Source organism: Sprattus sprattus (assembly GCF_963457725.1).
Source record: "Sprattus sprattus genome assembly, chromosome: 4".
Classification (NCBI taxonomy): domain Eukaryota; kingdom Metazoa; phylum Chordata; class Actinopteri; order Clupeiformes; family Clupeidae; genus Sprattus; species Sprattus sprattus.
The window spans coordinates 22600617-22625314 of record NC_137923.1 but is presented as its reverse complement, the minus strand read 5'-3'; the positions used below and the strand labels follow the sequence as shown (position 1 = coordinate 22625314).

Genomic DNA, 24698 nt, shown 5'->3' with positions numbered 1-24698 from the left:
AGCTGACTATGTCTTAGTTTATCCATACCCAAGTCTCAGACTGTGTAAAATTAGGAAGATCCTCATTACCTGTGACATACTGTATACCAGAGTTGAAGTGTTGTCGAAGCTGTTCGCAAATATTCACTACCAATCATTTGGAACCCTAAAACCTTGAAAATGCATATTTCAAACTATACAATTACTAGCTGCATCAATATCTGAACATTAAAAAAAAATAAAATTCAACACCTTTCTCAGCAGCCTGCTAAAACATGTCCAGATGTTTACCAAGACATCTGAGTGACCTGGTTGAGTTCTCCTTCTGATTGGTCCTCGACCACAGGAAGCCCGCAAAAACACCAGTCATTGTTGGTGTAATGGCAGTCACAAAAATGTAAGATAAGCACGAGGTGTTTAGTTCATATATTCTTTGCAAACTATGGTGGGAAAAGCGAACACAATGTTCCATTCTCTGGCCCGCTCTAGCCTGCAGCATTTGGGATATCTTCAATGTAAACAGGGAGAGCAGGGTTTGTGTGGGGCCTCTGTGTTTCTTAGTAAACGTGTGTTTGGCCTGATAGGTCTTGGCTGGCCTCTTATTCTTTGCAAACATCCTTAATCAGACCATGTGAACCCAACATTGCCTCTTGGACTTGCTGGGTCACTGAACTCAGATTTGTGTGTATGCACGCATGTGTTTTTGTGTGTCATTTTGGTGATGGTCAAAGGATATTGCCACTAGCCAGTCCTTGAACATTCCAACTGTTTCTTTTTTTTCACCCCTTAGACAAAGACACAACTACAGTCTCTCAGTAGCAACATATTGACAAAGACCTTCAAAATAATATAGTGTTCAGCAGCACACAGAGTACTAAGAGTAACATGTCTACCAGACAGTGGTTTTACACTGATCAGTTGAAAATATTCTTCTATTTAGGCTCTCTGTTTAAACTTCTTTATCTTTAAAATGCCTTATAAAAGGGGCAAAAAGCCCTATAATCCCAGAAACTATAGATGGGGCAGGGGGGAAGGGGAAATAAAATAATTTACAAGTCCCCCACCCCCCCCCCCCCCCTCCCCCCACCTCACTCAGCGCAGCTAGTGCAGTGAGTTCCCCAGACTAGAGCCCCTGTGAGAAGGCCGTGTTTGTTTTACCACACGACCGCTGGCCACCCCACCCCCCCTTCCCCATGCTAGCATATGTGCTCATTTCCAATGATAAGATGTTATTGTGGGACGTCCCATAGGCTTGTGGAAACTGTTTTGATTGGCATGAAATGAGGTCTTGGCCTCTGACCAAAGATAACAACTTGGCTCCTATTGGCAATGAAAATAAACTTGAGGGGGAATGAGTAAATGTGCAATCAAGAGACCCGGAGGAAATTCTTTTCGGAACATAATAATGAGAGAAAATGCACATAACGTAATTGAAATACTGGCAACAACACAAGAGGGTTACAAGTAAATGTACCAGAGTAACACCCAATGGCTTCTTAATGACTCAGCTAGGGGTAGTGCAAACATATTGAAACATTCATTTTTCCCATGTTCATCGATGCCTATGCTGACATGAAGAAATGGATGGATAGGTCTGTGTAGTAGAGTACAGTAGAGAAAAGTAACTGCCATAACTTAAGCTGATAACTTCAATGAAGGGTCACGGGTTTGGTCACTGTCATCACAGGTTCCTACACATTTTCCATTTCAATTCTATGCTTCTCCAGACTCGAATTTCCAGGATTCTTGGTACATTTTCAGACCATATTTGACATCTGAGTACAAATAGCTAGATGTTTATTATGTAAATACATGCTTTTTAAAAACTGCTAAAAATGTATGTTTCATTCTGACTTTGTATGCTATTATGTTGCCAAATAACTGCCAAAAGATTGTAGCTCGTTGCTGTGGCTCATACAAATCAATGAACACCAAACCCAGACAAGTTCAATGCACAGCCTTTATTCAAGCTACAATAGTAAAACTTTGCAATGTGGCACACACACACACAACCTGATCTGTACTGCCATAGTATTTAACTAATTGAGTTTCTTTTTAATGTTTCTCATATTTCATTAGCTCTTGTTCTTTATCTCTTGCAGCTTTCCTGAGGGCATTTGATTATGCAAGCACAGACATATTGTCAACGGTTTCTGCTTCAACTGCAAGGTCCTCTGCATATGTCAGTGCATTTATGTTGGTATGAAGCTTTCTACTCATCTAGAGTTGGTCTGACTCATCCTGTACTATTTTCCTGGTTCCTGTGTTTGTTGTGTTCTCCCTCTTCTTCTTCTCCGCAAGGTACACATAGTATCTCTGTCCTGCATAGCCAGCAGACTGTAGCGGTTCTTTGGTCATCCCCTCATTATCTACCCGACCCATTTCCTTTCCACAGATGCCTGACCATAGGACAGCAGGAGAATCTTTTGGCCGATTTCCCACAGACCTTTGAATGAATTTTTGGCCAGCCGTGCATGGAAGGTGTCCAGTCTGGAGTGTGCCCCAGTAGGCCCCTGTGAGGCGACCTCACTCTTTTTGCAGATCACAGTGAAGTCTCTGAACTAGTTGAGGATTGTGTCCCACTTGTTCTCTCTGATTTATCCAGGTTCTGGAGGCCCAGGCTTATCTTCTATGGATGTAGCCAAGCCAAGTTTCTCACTAGTGTGTACCTCAGGGGGCATTCCTCCTGAGGCTTTGTCACAGCTATAACATGGAACTCCTTGGTCACTTTTTTAACTGTGATATTGATAACCATAAAACGCTAATGAGTTGAGAAAGTAAATTACATTTTCACACAGTCTGTGCAGCCTTATTTATTCACTGTGTCCCATAGAAGCGATGATAAACGCAGCCGTGTGGTATCCTTATGCAAAGAAAATAGTCTGTTTACTTTTCTGATAACTACATTACTCATAAATGTTCTTACAAGCTTAATATTAGTTTTTTCTGATGCTATGTATAAAAGCAATTCAAAGATATTTCCACATTTTCTTTAAAACGAATTTGGCCTCACATGTGCAGATTTGGTACAGTTATAAGGCACTTGGGGCCGAGCGGTTTCGCAGGCTATGACGTTCAGGCAGCTCTGAGTAGGAGTGTGTGTTCAGATACACCCCATACCTCTTGCCAAGCTTTCACTCACACAGGGGTAAACACTGTGGTAAACATTTTGGATGTGCTAGCTGATGCCTTGAAAAACACACACGTGTGTATGATCTAAGTTATTTCTAGAACGTCAGGATTTAATTTTTTAGAAAACAGAATAGCAATAGTCTGGAAACACAACTATTTTTCCACACTTTTTTTTCTTTTTCTCATACTTATCCAGACCTGGAAATTGTCCATAGTGCATAGGAACTTTGTTATTTGTAGTTTAACCCACAAAAATCACAAACACCCACATACACACTAATTATCATGACTGATTGCTCCAATTAACCAAATGTGGCCCTAGTCTAGAACCAACCAATCAGGAAGGTAAAGAGGTCAGCAGCATGCTTGAGATACAGCTAATGAAGGTGAAAATTACGCCCAGTGCTGAAGGAAACGAGCTAGGTGTGTGTGTGTGTCTGTGTGTGAGTGCAAGACTGCATGTGTATATGTGTGAAAGAAATACTGAAGATTCAAAGTTAAAAAGGCTTGTTTTTTGGAAAACAGAGACGAGAAAAGAACACTCAGCATTGAAGGACACCTACCCAAGACCATGGGTAGTTACACAATTAATTGGTACAGAGAAAGAGAACTCAAAACAAGACCATGAGAGCCTTTTCATTCATCTCTGTTTTTTCTTTTTTTTTCTCAGGACTGTGAAAAATTGAAGTAAATGGGGGTGCAGAATAACAGAGCCATGTGTTTGACTGTTAATGAAGGACCGCTAACGACACGTTTACCGGGCTGCTACAGTCTCATGGCTGGTTATTTTTATCATCATTACGGCTACCTGTCTCTCAGTCACCCTTTCACTGGCCTGAAGCGGTTACTGCAACACAGAGCAATAGCATCATGAATCATTACCCTGGCATATGAAGGCAGAGGAAATGATGACGGAGGCTGGGTAGTTCTCCTGCCCCCGCAGAACGCTAAACCAGCCAGCGGGGCAAAACAACATCGGGCCCTAAAACAACCATAGCCTAGGTTGATGGGTGCTTCTGAGATACTGAAAACTGTACGTTTCCCTCCCTATTATGAGATACTACAGGTAACAATCAAAATGAAGGTTTGAGTAAGCCTGTGTTTTATGAAACAATAGCTTGGCCAACAATCACCCTCAGGGCCTCTACCAAGACACACACACAGACACACACATACCTCTACAAAACTAAAGCAGAGGGGCTCTAGAGCATCAAATCATCTTGGAGAAACACACCAAATCCTTTTCTAGGTGATTAAGGTCTTTACCAGGCTTAGCCACATCTGGCTTCAACACACTCACACAGGGCCAGCTCTGCTGCTACTGCTCCCATGGGTGGGAGAAGGACTCCTTATCCCCACATAATTTCTTTGGGCAACTGTTCAAGTCCTTCTGAGTAAGGATGCTGTGTGTGTGTGTTTGAGTGAGAGGGTTGTGTGTAGGTGGCGAGGCTGTGGGTGGCAACAAACAAATGCTGTGTCCTCCCTGTTCTCTTGGGCTCCAGCTACATAGAGAGGCACACACACACACACACACACACACACACACACACACACACGCATACACCTTCTGCTGTAATTCAAGCTATCCCTGTACTCATCTCAACCCTCAGCACTTGAAGCCAAGCACAACAAAACACCCCCACCCCTTTCTCCCCTCCTCACCTTTCACACATATCACAGTGCGTTCACTCTAGCACAACACTGGCTGTAATCCCTGTATGTGATCAGCAGCTGTATTCTGCACTCCAGGCTTGTCCAGACTACATGTATGATTATCTTTCAACCCCTTACCGCATATTTGTCATCTGGGTGAGGATGCAATATCTTGTGGTTTGTTCACATCTCACAATGCGACTGTACATGTACAAACACACAACCACATGTTTAAATATAACACAACCAAGCGGGTCACAAGTACTTAAGGTTATGAGGTCATAACAATTCAGGTCATTTTAGGTTAGATAAATAGGTCACTTTTATTCAAGGAATTAATTTAGCCATCATTCTATAGCCACATGTATGGCCTCAGCTGGAAATGACTCTACTACTCGGGGATGGTAGCAGGGAGCACTGTCAGAGCGTAGGTCTATGCTGAAATACAGTTGGGTCACAGTGACCTCTAGAGGACATTACGTGGATTTCGTTTTTGGCAAAAATAGGTTACAGAGAAAACATGTTATTTCAAATATTTGCTAAACACAAAAACAAAGCATACAGAAAATATTTTAAAAGATGCTTATAAGACAAAAAGCAGGCACATTATAGAGGAAAAGTGAAAGGTCATGATCATGGATGAAGGACTACAAGAAAATATCAGGTCCAACTAGATTGATGGTTCTACCCTTCGCAAAAGGCTGGATGTGTCTTTCATCCTAAAAGAAAAAGAGTAAAGAAGAAATATAAAAAAGAAAGAAAAGAAAAAGAAAGAACCTTAGAAGAGAAATATCAACACTTTTTCTTCTCTTGAGGTGCAGATGACACTGGCTCTAAAATGATGAAATTTCGCAACGATTTAAACTGTCCTGTACTTACATATTAGCTATCCTTTCCAGTCGTTCTTTTATATTCTCCTAGAGAGAGAGAGAGAGAGAGAGAAAGTAAATGAGAATGACTGCCGTTCTTAATTTTCCTGAAAATCCATCAAACATATTCAACATATCTGTGACAGGGCTTCTGTTCAGAAACAGTTCATGTGAAAGTCATAAAGGACTGTGCATATTGGGCTTGGGAGACATGTCAAATACATAAAGGTTAATGCCCTCTTCTGCCCCCTGCTGTTTGAACCCTGAAATGTGTTCAGTGACTTAAGAGAGGAGGGAGGAGGGAGGTGGTGCCCACCTGTGCGTGTGGAGGGGGAGAGCCGGTCAGAAGGTGTGTGTCTGTAACGCGTGACTGAGGAGGGCTGGGAGACGCCACCTCAGCTCCTCCTCTGTGCTCCTCCTCTTCCGCTGCTAGCGCATGACAGAACACAGGAGGACAGAGGGAACTCAGTGGAACTCAGTGCATTATGCTTTCAACACAACTGTTGGCGGTAGGAATTCATTGAAGTGACTTACAAGCAACTTTGGTTTCTGAAAGCTCATCCAGGCTTGGAATTTTCACTATATCTATTATCACTGGGCATTTCTGAGACACAGACTGAGACACACACACACACACACACACACACACATACACACACACACACACACACACACACACACACATACACACACACAGGAAAAGATAAGGCATTAGTTTTTGGACTGGAGTAAGGAAGCAAGTTATCTTCTTTCAGACAGCTCTGCAGTGCTCGGGATTTTAACTGGCCCCTCTGACCTGAATAATGAGGAATGTTGAGAATCACAGTGGCACTTATTTTGTTCTTTCATTCTAATAAAATGGATGTAGCACTTACTCAGCGTATAACTGAACAACTCAACTCCCCTATGACAAACTTAACAACTAATTTCCCATAGACATTATTAGTATTATGTCAGCAGGAAGTTATTACATTTGTGGAGAGGTAAAAAAAAAACTGTAATAAATCGCTATCGTAGTGAAGATTGACCTGTTACCTGTTATCAGATGTAAGGGAATGTCAAAAATCATCACCATCTAATGAAATTACCATATAATCCCTTCCTTTAGTTTATTTCATTTTAGAATTTATGGATTTTTGTGTTAATTAGGCTAGGTATGTCCAGCATATAGTTAGTGGTCAAGCTACAAAATAAAGAAAGCTTATTGTGTGGGTGTGAGATCCTCCTCACTGGATTTGAGGGTTTGGGTGGACTATTGTCTCAATGAATTGTGATGTTAATGCATTTGTGTTTATGGAAAATGCAGTAGCTTGAATTGAAGCTAGGACTGTAGCTAGAATGTTAGCTCTAATGTGTCTGGGAAATGTTCACATTGAAACACCTCTGAAGAAAAGACTCTTAAGGATTAACCTAATAAAAAATTGTCGTCCAACTATCTTTGCATTTTTACAATCTATCTTATTAGAAAAGATAAAAGTTCCCCAAAATGTAGTGAGCTATTTTAGCCTATTTGAAAGGGGCTAGACTACAAAAAGATTTATTTTCTGGGAAATGTTCACATTGAAACACCTCTCTCTTCTTCTCCCTGCTGTCCAAATAACTGGATGAGATCAGAGATGGCTCTCCATTTTTTGTGGTCTATTGAAAGACTAAAGTTGGAGGAAGTGTTGATACAAAAGGCGGCTCCGGCTTCCTAACACATTGTAGATGTATGACAGTTTTTAGAAGAATCGATAATCTTACAAGAATCTTAGAATACAGTACTAGAATACTGCCAACCTATCCGGCGCTGGTCAGGCTGACCTCCCTTATTCTGGTGGTAGTCTGTCCAGTCTTGCTGAATAGGTGACCTCTGAACTTAACTACTTGGCCCAGTAACTATAATCTGGACACAACACTCATTACATTAATTTTAAGGAAAATTTGATTAGATGGTAAAGATTTGCGACAACATACTTTTACAACTGGTATAATAAGTACAATTTTACCATATTAGAGATTTAGTCCATCTGATGTAATATTTTTTTAACCTTCCCACAAACATAATAATAATAATAACAACAATACATGTGTGGGACATGAGTTGAGCCTCCTGCTGCAGCAGCACCTGTGTTTCACTGAGAGCTAGTCTGGTCTCCAGCAGCAGCACACGGCTCTCCAGGTTCTCCCAGTGGCTCTGCTCCAACACCACCTTCCCAGCCATGGACCTCTCCAGGGTCTGCAGCCGGCTCTCAAGCTCCACCAGTTGGCCCAGGCACCTCTCACAGCACTGCAGCTGGGCCTCCATGGCCTCCAGCCTGGCCTCCACTGCAGCGGGCTGTAGGGGACAACCACACAGAAACGCATGACAGGATGCCTGATCGTGAGAGTCCAAGCATGTACTGTATGTATCGTGTAAAGCAGTGGTATAGGGGGTAGAGGAGTTGTTTAGTAATCGGAAGGTCGCTAGTTCGATTCCCCACTCCTCCTTACCAGTTGTGTAAGTGTCCTTCAGTAAGACACAGAACCCCTAAAACTGCTCCTGATGTATAAATGCCATTTCCTTGTAAGTCGCTTTGGATAAAAGCGTGTCTTAAATGGCTAAATGTAAAGTGTGAGTATCTATCTTCTGCATGCACATGTACACAGCTCACACATTTTTTTTTATCAAGTTGATCGTTCACAATGGTAAACTCCTTTGCACTATAAAGAGGGGATAGTTCTCACTATAACTGGAGCAGGCTCCATCACAGTTCTCTCTTCTTCTTCAGTGTTCTGCTGTTCCTCCTCATCCTCCTGCACCTCCTCCTCGCTCTCCAACATTTCCTCGTGATCGTCTGAGGACAGGCTGAAGAGGACAGGGGTGACACTGCCAGTATGCCTCTCCACCAGTGGCCTGCACTGGGGCACCTTTAGGGTGGGATGGGAGAGCCAGATGAATCCATCTGTTGATACACCACCACCCCCCCCCCCCCACACACACACTCTTCCCAATGAGTGCTGCCTGCCCGTGGTTAAGCCTATTCACATTAAGATGGACACGTTCCCCACTGTCATAAAGCATTCAACTTCAGCAAAGCACTTCCTGTGACCCAAGTGTGGCCCTTGCAGTTATTAACACCTTCCGCCCCCCTAAGGCTCTCAGTGGCGTAAATCAAGCTGCATACGTATGAAAGCGTACGTGCAGGGTCCGCCTCTGCCTGGCGAATGAGATTCATTAGGGCAGTAGAGTGCTGCTCCTGAAGTGATGACTTACCACTGGGGCTGCGGGTTGGTGCTCGTGGATCTGGAAGGGAGAGAGATCCCTGTTTCCACACTCAGGAGGGAAGGGCCGGAAACGAGGCCTCCTAGAAGGAAGGTTGGCAGGCTGCCACAAACATGGGAGAAGAGCTGATATTTTATCCCTGGCTCGGGGCTTGGGACAAACACACTTTCGTTTTAGATCACATTTAGGCACCGCTCATATCCAAGCCAAGTGGGATCAACCAAACCATATGCACCACTGTTTTAGATTAATCTATCACTGGGTCTGATTAACCAGATGACACTGATCCATTTATTCACAGCAGCCTGGCTCCTTAAAGAACTCTGTTGTTACTTGTTGTTTTGAAGCATGGGCCATCGGTCGTACCTTGCTGGCCTTGGAAAGCTCTTTGTGCTTCTGGATGGCAAAGTTGATGATGTCACACAGCAGGCTGACTTTCCTCACAGCAAATCCAAACTGGAGAAACTGCTGCTTGGTCAACTGAGGCTTGTAGCTGAAAAGGTCCCGCAGAACCTGCAGTTAAAAGACAACTCAAGTTAGCTGGCAGACACTCTCCGACTATCTGAAATGATGTAAGCAAAGCACTCACTAACCACACACTGCTGACAAAGATTGAGTTTCACATAAGGAAGTGTGCACATGCTCAGACCCATTCACAGTAAATGTGACAAACCGTACTATATTCAAGCTCTATATTCAAGACCTTGGCATGTAGCCTTGAAGCACAGGCGAGCAAATGTGAGAAGCAGAGTAATCGCAGGAAAGAATTTAATAGAAACAATCCACAAATTACTCAGAGCTGTGGCCTGATTCCAGCTGTTGGCCGCGCGAGATGGAAAGGTATGATAGCGCTGCTAACTGCTGCTTTCCTGTTACACTGACTCTAATTTATAGCAAATGCACGCCTCTCCACAGCTCCGCTTCCCAGCGACGAGCGCAGAGTGAAGAACACCCCAGTGCGCCGACTGTATTTCACCCAGCCGGATGCCTCACTTGCTGGGAGCAGGCCAATCAGGTCGCCCCCCCCCCCCCCCCCCCCCCCTCATTGCAAGGAGGGACAGAGAGAGAGAAAGTGGATATGGAGAGCATATGGACGATGGGCTCTGCTCAGATACTTTGAGCACTGAAATACTGAAATTGATAATGAAAGTTTTCAACAAGACTGATGAAACACAAACCGACTGAAATAAAATAATGAATAGGTCTTATTACTGAATTAGGCTGCAAAAATAACTGTCAACATATCTCTTGGGTTATGTCCTGCAACTCCTTCAGAGATATACAGAAAGTGAGCCACATGGTAAAAACCCCATTTGTTCTTCACTAACATTATGCTGAACAGTACTCGACCAAATGTTGGTTCCATTCCACGTGGTCATGTGTTCTACAGGGCTGCTGAGGTGGCTGTTTGCTCTGTGGTTATTGTGGTAAAGCTTGTTTAAATTTGAGAATGAATTTGAACCTTTCAGCTAAACCCGTGGATGAGGCCTGAAGGATGATCTGATCTGAGATGAGGACTTGGGCCCATACAAATGCTTTGCTTTTTCAATACTTTCACTTCGCATCTTTTCTTTTCTTCTACACCGCCAAAGGAAATGGGAGTCTAAAATGGTAATTACTCAAGGACTCGGGGTGAGTGCGAGCTGAGAGAGTGGGCACACGTGTGCGCTTGTGTGTGAGGGAGGAGGACGGAGAGGCAAGAGCAAGAGAGCACAGAAAATGTATATGGGGTGCGCGGGTGAGAGGGAACAGAGGATGGAGTTGAGGAGGAGAGGAGCAAACACATGTGCCGCACATCAGCTCCTGCTGTTCCTGTGGACAGAACCTTGCTAAAACACGCTACATATAAGAAGTTCACATGAATAACAGTAATAAAGGAAAAAAAAATAAAACCTCTGATGTCACTGCCAAAAGGAAACATTCCCAATTACACACCCCAGGAACCATGCCTCATCAGAAACGCCCCAAAACAGGATGGTTGCGGCGTGTTTGAGCCCATACTTGAAGACTGAATAATAACTGTACACCCTGATATTAAGTTTAACTGACAGCTATTCAAGTGCAAATTCCCGCTAGGTCTTAAATGGTTACGTTCTGAAGATAAGTGGGTGAACGAAAGAGATCACACACACGAGCGAGAGCTGGCCTCACCAGACCCTGTCGAGACAAACGAAGGCCCTATACACACCCTCCCCTTCCCCACGGCGAACACAACTGGAAGCAGTTTGCCATATTGAAGCATTAGAATGGTTAGAGGTGGGTTTGAAGGGAGTCCCTGCCATTTTACTTTTGTGGGGGGAATGGGAAGTCCCTGCTTCTTATTTGAGGGAACACATGGGACCACAAGAGGCATCTATGGCAAACAGCCTAGGAAAGCCCAGGCCCTGGGGAGCCCACAAAGAAAATCAGACATGATGAAGCACATGCTTGCCAACATAGAATGGAGAAAAGAAAAAAAAAAGAATGGAGGAGGAAGAGGAGAAGCAGGGAGAGAGGAAATAAAAGGAGTGAAGGAGTACAAAGAGATGCTTAATGAAAGATCTGCATAAAGAAATACAGGCAAAAAAAATTGATGGAGCCAGGCAATAAATAGCAGACAGATTTATCATGTCACACCGGAGTTCTATTAAAGATGTGCGGAAGGAAACTCTTGTCATTCTTCATACCAGCGAGACAAGGCTAATATTCTCCAAATGAATAAAGCATGTTTGCAAACAAAGAAAGAAAAAAATATATATTCTACATGTAGTTGTTTTTTTGCACACACACAGCTGACTTACCTTATAGACACTCTCCACAAACCGCAGGTCACTGGCTCCAGTGAGCTCAACTGAAAATCCCAGGATATGCTCAGCCAGATATGGCGAGTAGGAGACAAGTGCATAGCTCACAATGGGTAGGAAGCAGGCAGGGTCACCCCGGGCCAACCTATAAACAACACAGAACTTTCAGTACATCTCCTTTCCTTATAGACAGCATTATGGTTAGATTTTTTTTTTTAATAAACAGAATGCAAAAGACTCAGAAGAAGAACAGAAGGGAAGGAGACAGAAAGCAGCACAGCCTGATTGACATGTCATGCATGCCGTGAGACAGACAAATGAAGTCATCTCGCTGGATCATCCTCAGCAGATTTATGCCAAATGCATTTCAGACCCTCTATGGCAGAGTGCGGCGTTTGATGCTTTTCTTTGCTCCACAGATCACAGCGTGCACAGCATCTGATGTCTACAGCTTGAGCTCTATCAGGGGACCAGCGCTGGTTAACATAAAAGCCTGTTTATAAAATGCTGTGCTGCAGGGGTCTCAGGCCAGCCCTCTGCTCGCCCTAATTCAAGCACACATGTGGGACAAAGGAGTGCTGCTGGGGCCCATGGCGAGTGTTTACGCAATTCAAGATGTTTGGCTCCGTCAGCAAAGGCATGTTTTTGAGTCAACTGCACGCTGTGCATTACATATTGGTTTGACTGCATATGAGCGTGAATTATGAAAGGACTGTGCACTGCACTGTGGGACTGCAAGAGATTTGCATGTGCTCAATGAGGATTTAGAGCCCTTGCTTTTGTCTCTGGCTTCCAAATCCCCAGCAATGTTCTTCATTTGTTATTAATTGTGGTTTTTCTGATGATATGGAGCACACATGCAACTCCTGACAGGACAGGGCATGCAAGGGCAGCAAATATGCAGCAGAAACGGCACCATCCCACTATAATTCTTGCCAAATTTTGTCAATCTATATTTGCTTCAGGGTTCAGTCATGTCTGGCAATTATGTCTTGATAGGTAAAGCTTTTTTATTCATATTTCCTATGTGACATGTTGCGATATGTCTCTAGTCACTAGAAGTCAATGGATTCAGTATTGACGAACAGCATAATGTGTATGTTGACTTTAATACAGACAAGGATAGATGCCAATTTGGCTGTATTCTCGTCATTATCGATGGAAAAAACTACTCTGACATACGAGCCATTTGCACCAGAACAGAATATTGCTGCTAAACTGATGTAGCCTGCTTTTGAAAAGGGACACATTACATACTTTAATCGAAGGCACACTAGTTGGATGACAGTGGGGGAAAAAAATATTTTGCAGGCAACCATTGCATTATAGCCATGTGAAAAGGTGAACCCCCCCCCCCCCCCCCCCCCCTTTCTCACGTGGTACCAAATAGGTTTCACTCATGTCGCCCTGCAAGAGACTTGGTATTTAAGGAGGGCCTCATGCCATGAGGAGAGAGATTTGGAGAGGCATGAGAAAAAGAACACTTACCTGCTGTGAGGTTAAGTGAAACTGTATTTAGATGTGTGGATACAGTCATTATTGTGCCTAGTACATTTCGTCTAGTATGTGCCTAATTCATTTTGCCTAGTTTTGTGAGTACTGTGTGTTTTTGATTTATGTTTGTTTATCTGGGTGCACATGTTTGGGGTCGATACCGGAGACGCCCCCTTGTAAATAAAAAGACACATATTTTGATTAGATGGTTGGTTGGTTTGTTTGTTAGCTAGCATGATTTTCATAAAACTAGGTGGAAAGGTGTAACAAAATGTTTTATCATCAACTTCTTCAATTCTCTACAACATACCAATTGCTCAGCCTGAGTGAGTTTACAAGTACCACCATGTTTGGCAACAGGAACAGAGAGGTTCGTAAAGTTTCAATCTGACATTTAATGTCTTTACATCACAAGAACCATAGGTACTTCCTGAAACTGAGGGTAAATGTAGGCTGCAATGCCTTACACAATGTGCATGACACGAGAGGTTACAAGGGAAACGTGCAGAACTCTTGGGTCCAAATCGCCTTCGAGTCTTTACTACCATGCTGAGAGCATTAGGTTCTTCTAACTTAGCGGTAACAAACAAAAAACTTTGCACATAACACACATCTTGTCATCTTGAGGCCGTTTTCATACATTGTGGCTGATTCACTTCACCGTGGTTACAGGTTAAGTGGTTAACCCAGAGCCGACATTTAACCATGAATGTGGGTACAGCTGTTTTTTGATAGAACATACCCTTGATAGTTGACATCATGCGGGTACTTCAGACAGCGAAGACAAGCTTCAAGTTTCCTCAGAGATCCCTTCAAATCACCGGCTGCTATCATTGTGTATCCTGGTTGCGGTTTCTTAAAAGTATTCTGTTAGAAAATGAACATCAATTATGACTAAGCAATAACATTCGCTAACTAACGTTAAAATACTACTACAAAGTTTGCATTAGAATACAGAACTATCGTTATCTACATATGGAACGTCTGCTTCTGATGTTGAGACAGTTCAGGTAGGTCAGCGATTCAACTTTTGTGCTTTTCCTAACTTCACTTACTTTTACAAGCTTACATTACGTAGGTTAACGTAATACCTCGATAACGTGGATGCCTTGAGTTAAATAGCTGCTGCGTTTAGTTTGGTTTAAGCATGTCAGTTGTATAAATAACGTTAGCTACGTGGTTAGAAGTTATCTAGCTCACGTAAATCAAGCTAACCATGATATCCTATCGATAGCTAGTTTGCCACTCAACCTTACCTCCAGTATCGTTACGGTAAATGCTTTGTCACTATAAGAACATAATGCTCCTTCTTCCATACACTGTGAACTAACGTCAACAGTTAAGCTTAGTTTAAAAGCGGTTAAATTGTTAGCACTCACAGCGTGCCGTTGTTTTGTATTTGCCGGTTGTGTACGTCTCTTGCTGCGATTGGTTGCTATGTAATGTCACAAAATCATCATTTTGAACATGTTCGGCACATTCAGAATTGTAGTGCAAACAATCCCCCCCTTCACAGATGCACTGTCTTCGTTTTAAATTATTCATACATGCAACGCATTAGTATTGTTTTGTATTCCATAGTATAAAATGCATAGCCCATAGTAATATCAAGTTAGATTTCAGAAGCCCACAGAGAAATTAACGTGTGCTACTCACACTGCGCTGGCTTTACCCACTTTTGTGTGCGTCACTTCCACCATCAACAAAAAACGTCAAAGTGGACAACAGTGCGTGCGTGCAATAGAGGGAGGAGAGTAGAAAGGGGAGTCGAGGAAGCTGTATGTTGAGTGACGAAGGAGATTAGAGCTGCTGTGACACAACACAACATAGTGTCTCCACAATCTGTAGGGATCGTGTTGATTTAGACACTGCATTCTGGTACGATGACAGCCTGCGGAGATTGATAAAGTACAGAGGACTATTCCTATAGACGTTGTGGTACACTGAACAGGATTTCGTCGCGGCGGCGGTAGAATATCCCATAAACACAGGTGGGTGGTTCTGGTAGGGGAAATCAATCTACACCAACCGCAGCAACAGTTACAGATGACAGTGTGTTCAGCCAATCGTAGGCTCTAGTGTTCTGTCGTCTCCTCGTTTCACCGAATGACTGAAGAGAAAGGTGGATGTTGTGCGTCAAGCGACCGTGATATGGACATTACATGTCTAGAAGGTCTACAAACCAAAACTTTAGTCACAGTGAAAAACCTATTGTGTTCTGTCTTATACAGAGGTTAACATATGATTGTAGTATGACCAAAATCAACTGAATAGGTTGGTAGTGCTGTAATACAAGCAGACGTCAAATCAACTTTGTATTTTGTGGTAGCAGATGCCAGGCACCTTATTTGGTTAATATGCAAACCAAGGGTGGAAAACTACTGTACTATCAATTTGGTTTTCATGGTGCGTTATGTTATGTTACTTAGATTTTTGCTCATGAGCTGAGGCCAGCCTGGTTTACCTGTGATGGTGCTGATTCAGTGTTGACAGTAAACAGATTTGATTTCCAGTTATTCATGACTCGTTGCTGCATTTACACGTTAAATCAGCAGAGTAGACTATTTCGCCTTTATTCAACCTTCCATGTTTTGGTTACTTGCATTCTTTCTATCATAGACAACATATCAATGTGAAGGTTTCAAGGCCTGACATTTTTTAAACGCTCTTTCATTGTGAAATGAACTACTGGAATGTAGCATACAAGAAAGAGCACTGAGAGGGTTACTTTGAAGTTTAACAGCTCTACTTTAAACAGGAGCTGACTAACCTGCTAAACTACTTTCAACTTAGACCCAGACTTGATAAATGTCACTCCACTCCAATCGTGGCTTTGGTGGAGAATGCTGAATAACTAGAGAAATGGCATTACACAGTCAAAGAGATGCTGATATACATGCATACCATTGGATAAAAGCTTCTGCCAAATTGATACATGTTATGAATCAATGTACAAGTAAATGTGTAAGGAATTCCTCCCAAGTCAGTTAATCATCAAGAAGAGCAGGGGGAGATAAAAACATGCAATTGGAGTCTCTGTGAGAAGCCAAACAGACACACCATCACATCAGAGAAACAGCTGTCCACACACACTAAAACAGAGATGCCACAGTAAAAACATGCCTAAGGCAATGAGATGGAGTGGTGTAGCTGCCACATCACTGAGAGGATTAGTGCTTCTGCACTGAAAATAAAGCTGCATTCAATCCGACCCTCTGCTTGCAGTGAGAGGATGCAAAAATGGCTACTGCCACTTCTAAATGGGCTAAATGGCTTAGCCTTGTTGTGACTGTCTCGTCAGATGAGGTAACGGTTTAGATGGCTGGAAATTGAAGCATTGGGCTCAGTAAGGTTATAATGCAGAGAAAATCTGAGGAGTTCTTCAGACTCCTTTTTTTGGGCTACGCATGTCCCCTCGTTCACATTCTTGGCCAGTTGTTTCTGTTGTCACATAAAGCTGGCTAAATTGAATTAGAGGAGTAGCTAGATAGCAAATAATATCACAGGTGCCACAGATCAGATTAAACTGAGCATTTTTAATGTGGGCTTCCAGTTCTTCTGTGGCTATGAAAAAAAGAACTTTGATTTAAGGTGGAGATGATCAAATCTGGATGAGGCCTGGAGAGGACAACCTTCTCAATATTAAGTATGGACCAACTCTAGGATCAGCTGAGCTCCATTCAACAGTTGAGTCTCCTCAGAAATGATTAAGGTCACAGGACAGAAATCCCTTTCAGAAGACATCTTCTTTGATGCCTTTCTTTATGATTTCCTTTGTTTTCTTTCTTTTACAGTTAGATTTTTATTGAAACTACCCTTACACAGTAACTGCTTTTTTTCTATGCATTTCATAATGTGGAATGCATTTATTTTCAGGTAGGTGAGATAATGCCCTCATAAAAGCCCCTGAAATCCATTGTCAAAATGTTGCACCAAGACACAAAATTAATTTCTGATGCTGCCACACGCAGACCACATTGTTAAGAGTATTTATATAGAAGTGCATAAGCTATTTTACACGGTTCAACTATGATCACATTTCTGTTGTTGTTGAGTCTCTCATCTAGTCTTCCGGCATGTCCCCCAGATCTGCAAATGGGTCAGGGTTTGTGGAGGGTTGTGCGGAACCAGCAGCTGCATCAAGACTTTGGTGACCAGTGCTACCTAGAGCAGGAGGGCGAGGGTCAGAGGATGGAGCCGACGCAAGGGGAGCATCTAGCTGCACGCCGAGGCATGCCGCACTGTCAGGTGCCTGGAAGTGACATCAGCCACCTGCTGCATGTCCGCAAGGGCAAAGGCGACCAGGGCTTCATCGACCTGGAGATGCTACCGCCTGAGCTGAGCATCACTATCCTGTCCTACCTGAACGCTACCGACCTGTGCCTGGCCTCCTGTGTGTGGCAAGGCCTGGGCAGCGACGAATACCTGTGGCAAGGGTGATTACGGCCTCCTGTTGTTGTTCTCTACAGGACTTAGTTTAGCAGTTTGGGCACAGTTACTATTCCCCTCCAGCATAAAGACTTATACTGATGGGTATCTTTTACATGTGTCAGTTTTATTTCTCGGGCTGGTCATTTTAGATTAACTTGTCAGTGTAATTTGTTCTGCTCCATATCCTAAATAGGATACATTAGAGTTACCTCATGTCCAACACATTATATAAGTGTGCCGTATTCAATGTAATTGCATAACTTAAAGCACTCGTTACTCTGTATTCTCATATTCAAAATAGTTTTTTAGGATTTGTACTGCTGCATGCCCTGGCTAGAGGTGCTATTCATTTTTTGTCTCTGCCCTGTAGGTTGTGCAAGTCCACTTGGGGTCACTGTTCCATATACAATAGAAGGGTTCCCATTGGCTTCTCCTATAGGAAGCTCTACATGCAGCTAGATGAAGGAAGTCTTACGTTCAATGCTAATGCACTGGAGGTGAGCTCTTTTGAAACGCCACTACTTTGTATATCTTTTTCTACTGCTCACAAACACAAACAAGTAAAAGCTCACTCAACTCAAAAATAACTTTAATGCAAGGTTATACGTATGACCGTATTCCAATCTCACCGGGATTTAGAAAACAGCACTTTGAATATACATTTCCTCAGGCCTTCTCTTAGCCTGTACTTCTGCTGCAACTTAAGAAATAAATGAGTCAGTGATTTGAGTGCTGAATCATTATTCCTGCTCTGCCACAAACCAAGCTAATTTTCTTCCGTTTTATTAATCATTTTCAGATACATTTCTCAAACTCTGTTGAAAGGGAGAGTCGAAAAAACAGCAGTAGCGTGTTTTCTAAAGTTCTCCATTTCAACACATACTATATACCCCTCAGACCATTTCAACTCTTCACCTCCCATAAATGCATTAACACAGCTTTAACTCTAGTAGCACTGCGCACCCATGCACATCCTCATAAGACCCCCGTAACTGCAGCGGAGGATCATTCATGACTATTCCCACCGTGTCATTAAGTGGATTAGCACCACTTTGCCCCACCACTTAGCAGGCATGTGATAGTTGTGGTTTCTGTCTGACTAAAACGCTGCCTCTGGTTTTCTGTGTGCCACTCATGTCTTAATCCTTCTTGGTGTGTGTGTGTTTTTATGTGGGTCCCTCTCCTCCTCAGGGTATCGGTTACTTCATGTCCAAAGGCATCCTGGTCGACCACCCGCAGGAAATCGCCAAGTTCATATTCTACACTAGAACACTGAACTGGAAGATGCTGCGGATGTATCTTGATGAAAGGTGAAGTAGAAAGGCCTTGTTATAATCCTTTTAGTTAATTGCGGTCCTATGTGTTTACAAAAGAAGGATACGAAATGTAGAATGTGGATCCCACAAAGGAACATTAGTCTATAGACTGTTGAGTGCTGGCTATAAATTGTGAATTGTAGATTTTTTTTTTTTTTCTGTATGAGGAAGGTGATGGTATCCAGAAGTATTCAGTTTAGTGCCTAAGTATTAAAGTACTGTGCCTAAGTACAATTTTGTAGCCTGGATACCAGCCAGAACTCCGCCCACAAAATGTTTGGTCTGGGAGATTCGGTCTGGCTTTGAGCTAGTTGGGAGAGAGTATCATCGGTCGGATAAAGCCGTACCAATGAAATTGTCAGGGCGGGCTTGATACGTTGATGGACAGATGATCAAGCGGTAGATTCGAAATCCTCCCAAGATGGCGCGTATCGGGAGCTTGTAAGTGGGACATATTTTATATAAATTATGCTATCTACACGACTTTTTTATGTCTACATTGACTTGGTTAGTTGTATATGTGCAACACGAATGTTAGCGAGGATTGTATGTCTTAACTGAAGCGCTCTAGACCATTATTGTTAGGTCATTGCTAACGCTTACACCAAAAATCCATTGAAACACATAGTAGCTAGCTAGCCTTGCTGCTAATTAGTAACGTGAGCAGGCATATCTCAACAGATATTGACAGCGCATTCATTTTGAAAGAGGAACAGAGAAACACAATCAAGGCATTTGTCGGTCGAAAAGATGTTTTTGCCGTCCTTCCTACGGGATCAGGTTAAAGTTTTAATGTATCAGATGGTCATACTACGTTGCTCTGATTGGTTCTACGTAGGTATCCAATTGAGCAAAGAGGCATCTTTTCCCCCTGGTTCATTGAAACACGCCCCATAATCACAGCCCAATGGTTCATATCAGACTCATATTCTGACTAGAATTATGAGTATGACATCGTCAGGCTAACAATTTTGAGGTAGTTCTACTTTACTTGAGCATTTCCATTTTATGCTATTTTATACTTCAACTCCACTACATTTATTTGACAGCTAATTACAAGTCACTTTTAAGATGAAGATTTACACAGTGGAGAATATAACAAATACACATTGATTAAAATTGAACCAGTGGTTTCCAACATATTTGGCTTCTGGCCTCTTACAAAAAGCATTGTGTAGTTAGGGGTCACATTTTAGATGTCTGTAAGTTCTAACTCCATCAAATAGTGATTTGTCTCTCTACACTTCTAACATGTCATTTCAGCAAATGCCCAAATTATCCAACACCTATTAATAATCTAATGATGTCATATATAATAATATCAGTCAGAGGGACCAAACCAGTACCACAACTTCCATACTTTGACTACATGGTGCTGCTCATACTTATGTACTTAAACTGAAGTAGGAATTTTTCATGCAGGACTTTTGCTTGTAATGGAGTGATATTACATTGCTGTATTGGCACTTTTCCTTAAGTAAAGGATCTGAATACTTCATCCACCACTGATGGTAACCTTAATGGACAAACAGAGTTTAATGGTTACTCTAATGCTGCTGTTGTTCTAGGAGAGACGTCCTTGATGAGTTGGTGACACTGCACAACTTCAGCAACCAGTTCTTGCCTAATGCACTGAGGGATTTCTTCAGGCACATCCACGCCCCTGAGGAACGGGGCGAGTACCTGGAGACGCTCATCACCAAGTTCTCCCACCGCTTCTGTGCCTGCAACACCACGCTGGTGCAACAACTCGGCCTGAGCCCAGGTGAGCGGAGGCATGAGTCCAGACAAGGTGAAGCTATGCCTGGCCCCAAATGGGAATACTGATACAGCCTGAAGGTGCTGATGCTTGATGTTTGGGTGGTCTTCAGAATGAATGTTATCTCGGCTGACTATGATACAAGCAGAACTCTGTCAGTGGTCCGTGGTCAACTGTGTTGTACTTCCACTGAGGAGAATGTGTGAGAAATCCATGTACTAACACTGTCATTGGCCTCTAAAGCCACTGTAATCTAGATGGCTTAAAGTGTTAGCAAAAGAGGGCACCACTCCAACCAATCAAAGCCTAGCATTGTAGAAACATGTGGCTGGGCTGTCGTACCAATCGGGGATGGATAAGAAGGAGGGTAAAGTTGATTTATTGTAAACTAATGATAAAGCTGTTAATCTCTGGAGAAGATGTACTCTTTGCTCCTCCTTGTCAAATGCCAGGTCTCTCACATTTCCATGACATTTTGTACAACTCTCTCTCTAAATTATTTCCCTGTCTTTCTCGTACTCACTCGTTTTCTTCTTACTTGCCCTTTCGTTCCATCTTTCTGTCTACCTTGCTCTTGTCCTTCTTTTCTCATTTGTGCATACACATTTATCACAGGTTTCTCTCTCTCTCTCTCTCTTTCTCAAACACACACACACACACACACACACACACACACAAAGGCCCATAACGTTCTATCCTATTCTGTTTTTGATTGGTTTTAGATGCAGTGTATGTGCTGTGCTACTCACTCATTCTGCTGTCCATCGATCTGACCAGCCCTCACGTGAAGAACAAGATGTCCAAGCGGGAGTTCATCCGCAACACACGCCGTGCCGCCCAGAACATCAGTGAGGACTTTGTGGGCCATCTCTACGACAACATCTATCTGATCGGCCATGTAGCCGCTTAAAACAGCCCAGCCTGTAGAAGCAAGAGAGTGAGCAGTTGGCAAAGCACTACATAGAACTATATAAATATATATACAGTATATATATATACAACAAAATATCAAATGACAGCACTGAGGAGGACTCTGCTATGGGGGGGAAAGGGGGAGCTTGGAGTCCCACCCAGGGTTCTGCAGCCTTGGAGTTTCAGTACTGGTGTGACCACCACAGAGACGGGGGCACTAAGAAGCCCTGCTGGGTGAACCGCAGTGGGAGGGAGGGTAGGCAGGCAGGCTAACGAGCTAGCATGCAGCACAGTGTACCCTCAGTGGGAGTAGAGTGTGTAACCAACAGCGACCAGCTTAATCGTGCAGATCTGTAGCAAACATACTTTAAACCAAGTCTCCAGACACACGCTATAAAATCAGCTATTACTGAATATTACACGTAACATTATTGCTGTTAGTCATAGGGCAAACGTAAACGAACAGCGAGTTGAGTTTAGAGAATATTCTGTTCCACTTATTAAATGAATGTCAATATTTTTTTAACGGAAGGATTGGTAGTCATATGAAAGCAGACTTTCACACAGATATAAGCTTATCATTAACCCCCACCATTGTACCATAGACCATAATGATAATAATACAAGCATGACTTGTGTGTCGAAGCTATGGGCAGAAGCTGGAGTTTTGAATTGAGCCAAAGTTATGTTAAATGAAGAATTTCTTTATTATCTTCACAATCACCTGTTACAACAGTTTGCTACTCACCCTCTCCTCCTTGGTAATGAAGCACTAAGTCACCTACGTGGCACTGTAGGAAATGAATGTTCCCGTCCATGGGTTAGGTTTTTCCTCCATATTTTCTAGCCTCGTCCATTCTTCTCCTAAGAACGTACTAGGATATATGTCTCTCCATCTATCGCCTTCTTTCGTTGTTCCTCTCTATCTCTTTCTCCATTGTTCTCTTAACTATGAGAAGCCATCTGAAACTTCACAGTTAGGGTCACTCAGTTGCTTTGACTAGACAGGATTGTTTCTGATATTGAACAAGTATGCACTTTACCATGCTCCCTCCAGCCTGTAGCCATTTAGCATATCTGAAGGACAATAACTCTCACCATTGGTTTTGTGATTTATTTTAGATCTTCTGTTTGTTTTTTTCTTTCTAGTAGAGTGCCAATGGTTATGTGTTCAAATGAAAAAACTGACATTCAAGCATCAACAAAACGTTCACTGAGTTTGAAGAAACATTGATTTGTTTTATTTGCACATCGTGTATATATTTAAGTATAGAGATTTATAAACATAACATTTTATTTTGAAGTATTTTAAACTAAATGCTTGTTTTTTTTTTTCCTCGAAAAATGGAGTGAATCCTCTTTTTTGCACTTCTTTGAAATTTTTACCTGAACATAGTTGTATGAGTACTCAACCACATGCAAAAATCTTCGTATTTTTCCACTACCGTTGCAAATCGAAGGATTGAGAGTATTCTTGAGCTATTTATGAAGTGGCTGTGAGTACAGATATTGCAACAACATTATTCTGCTACAATATTTTCAGAATGTTTTTTCTTGTATGCATAGGACTCATGGTCATGTTGGAAATTGCCATGTTGTTCATGTGCGTGTTTAAGGTAAACTTGCTAAACTTATGGCATAATATTCAAGACTGGTTTTTGAAACACTGGACTAAAACACTTTTAGATTGTATACAAATAAAACTTTCTGAAAACACTGCCATAAGCTTGATACGTCTTCATGTTAACACGCACACACACACATATTAATTCATTCATTCATTCATTCTGTTAGAGTTTTGGGAGGATTTTGCTTCAGCGAAATTCACTTTTTATTGGATTGTCCATTTAAGCAAACATTGACATTTAACATTTAATGTACAAAGCTCAACAAAAACTGTTACAGTTAAAAGTAGACAGAATGTTATTGCAGATTTTCAAGATAAAATGAATGTATAGTGTTGAAAATATTAATCTGGAGTTAAAATGTGAAATATGGGTCAGTTTTAGAATACTGATCTCATTATCTGTTTGCAAAACACACAAGCACATAAACCCATTTTATGACCAGTCTTGAAGTAATCATTCAAGACAGACCCCTTCTAAGATTTTTACAGCAGTCCCCACTTACACAGCAGATATTTATGGCTGACTCTGTTCAAATATGGTTCTATGGATTAGAAGTCACGGTCCCAAAACCTTCCTATTCACAGGAACACCAAAGCCGTTCTACAGAGCCGATTACGTGTAAGAGAAAGTAAGGAGATTTTCCAAAGCACAGAGAGCAAGGTCTTCATGTTGTTATTTCCTTGATAAAAATGCTGAATCTGAATATTCCATTCAGTCCTCTGGGTTAGGTTACCACCTTTGAAATGTCTAACAAATATTTAGTGTTTCATATTTGTTCACATGTGTTTATATTTAGAGTAATGTAATTCCAGACAACTAACTTATGTTGGTTTCTCTAATCAAGTGTACTCGTCACTAAGTTGCATGAAAGCAGACTGATACCTTAATTGCAGACATAATATGATTGCTTGCTGCACACAAAGGTATTCTCACAGAAAAAAGCATCGACTGCTGTATAATTTACTGACAAATGAAAACTGAGCAGTTGAGAAATGGACATTGCTTGGCAAATCACTCGCATAGAGCTGAAGGTATCTGTCAACTTCTGTGAGTAACTTATAAAATGAAAAATAGATTGCCATGAACACTCTAGGTGATATTTATACAAAACATTAAATGATCGATGTACTTTAAATTCTTTCATCATTACTAAAATATAACGTAATCAATGTGCAAATGTATATCGTCAAGCTCTTAATATTCTTAATAGGCTATTAATAATGCTTACTATAGCCTACTTCTGTTTAGATAATTTAACAATCAAATTTCACCCGGTAGAATTTTTTTTTTACATAGCAGGGTATTTACTATTTCGTTCGGATAGTTGTAAACTGCGCGTTTCTCTCCTTTGCGATTTTGTCTTACATTGACATGAAGTTGCACGTGTTTAGTCTGTGTTGTCTCCTGCACAAGCTTATGGGGTTCTCCTCGGCTGATGTTTGTCTACAACATTATTTGGTTCAGGTTGGTTGACATGGCAGTTGGCTGTAATTTGACA

At 42.0% G+C, this 24698-nt stretch overlaps 2 protein-coding genes across 3 annotated transcripts; one reads left to right on the top strand and one right to left on the bottom strand.

The window, feature by feature from the left end:
• Positions 1–5434: 5434 nt before the first annotated feature.
• cep44 (centrosomal protein 44) lies at positions 5435–14699 on the bottom strand (the record flags this gene model as incomplete). The annotated part of the gene is made up of 11 exons (XM_080837570.1): positions 5435–5483; positions 5644–5681; positions 5950–6062; positions 6168–6243; positions 7741–7950; positions 8340–8522; positions 8869–8979; positions 9244–9390; positions 11658–11805; positions 13897–13996; positions 14558–14699. The coding sequence occupies 11 exons, from the start codon at positions 14697–14699 to the stop codon at positions 5435–5437; spliced, it is 1317 nt and encodes a 438-aa protein (XP_080693696.1).
• A 232-nt stretch (positions 14700–14931) lies between these two features.
• Positions 14932–23291, top strand: fbxo8 (F-box protein 8). 2 transcript variants are annotated; one of them, XM_080837888.1, is made up of 6 exons: positions 14932–15145; positions 17242–17590; positions 17956–18082; positions 18777–18895; positions 20470–20666; positions 21383–23291. In XM_080837888.1, exons 2-6 carry the CDS (start codon positions 17250–17252, stop codon positions 21568–21570), a joined length of 972 nt encoding a protein of 323 aa, XP_080694014.1. In that variant the 5' UTR covers positions 14932–15145; positions 17242–17249; the 3' UTR covers positions 21571–23291. The 2 variants fall into 2 exon arrangements, with proteins under 2 accessions (XP_080694014.1, XP_080694013.1); XM_080837887.1 differs by having other exon boundaries at positions 20470–20693.
• The last annotated feature ends 1407 nt before the right edge of the window (positions 23292–24698 follow it).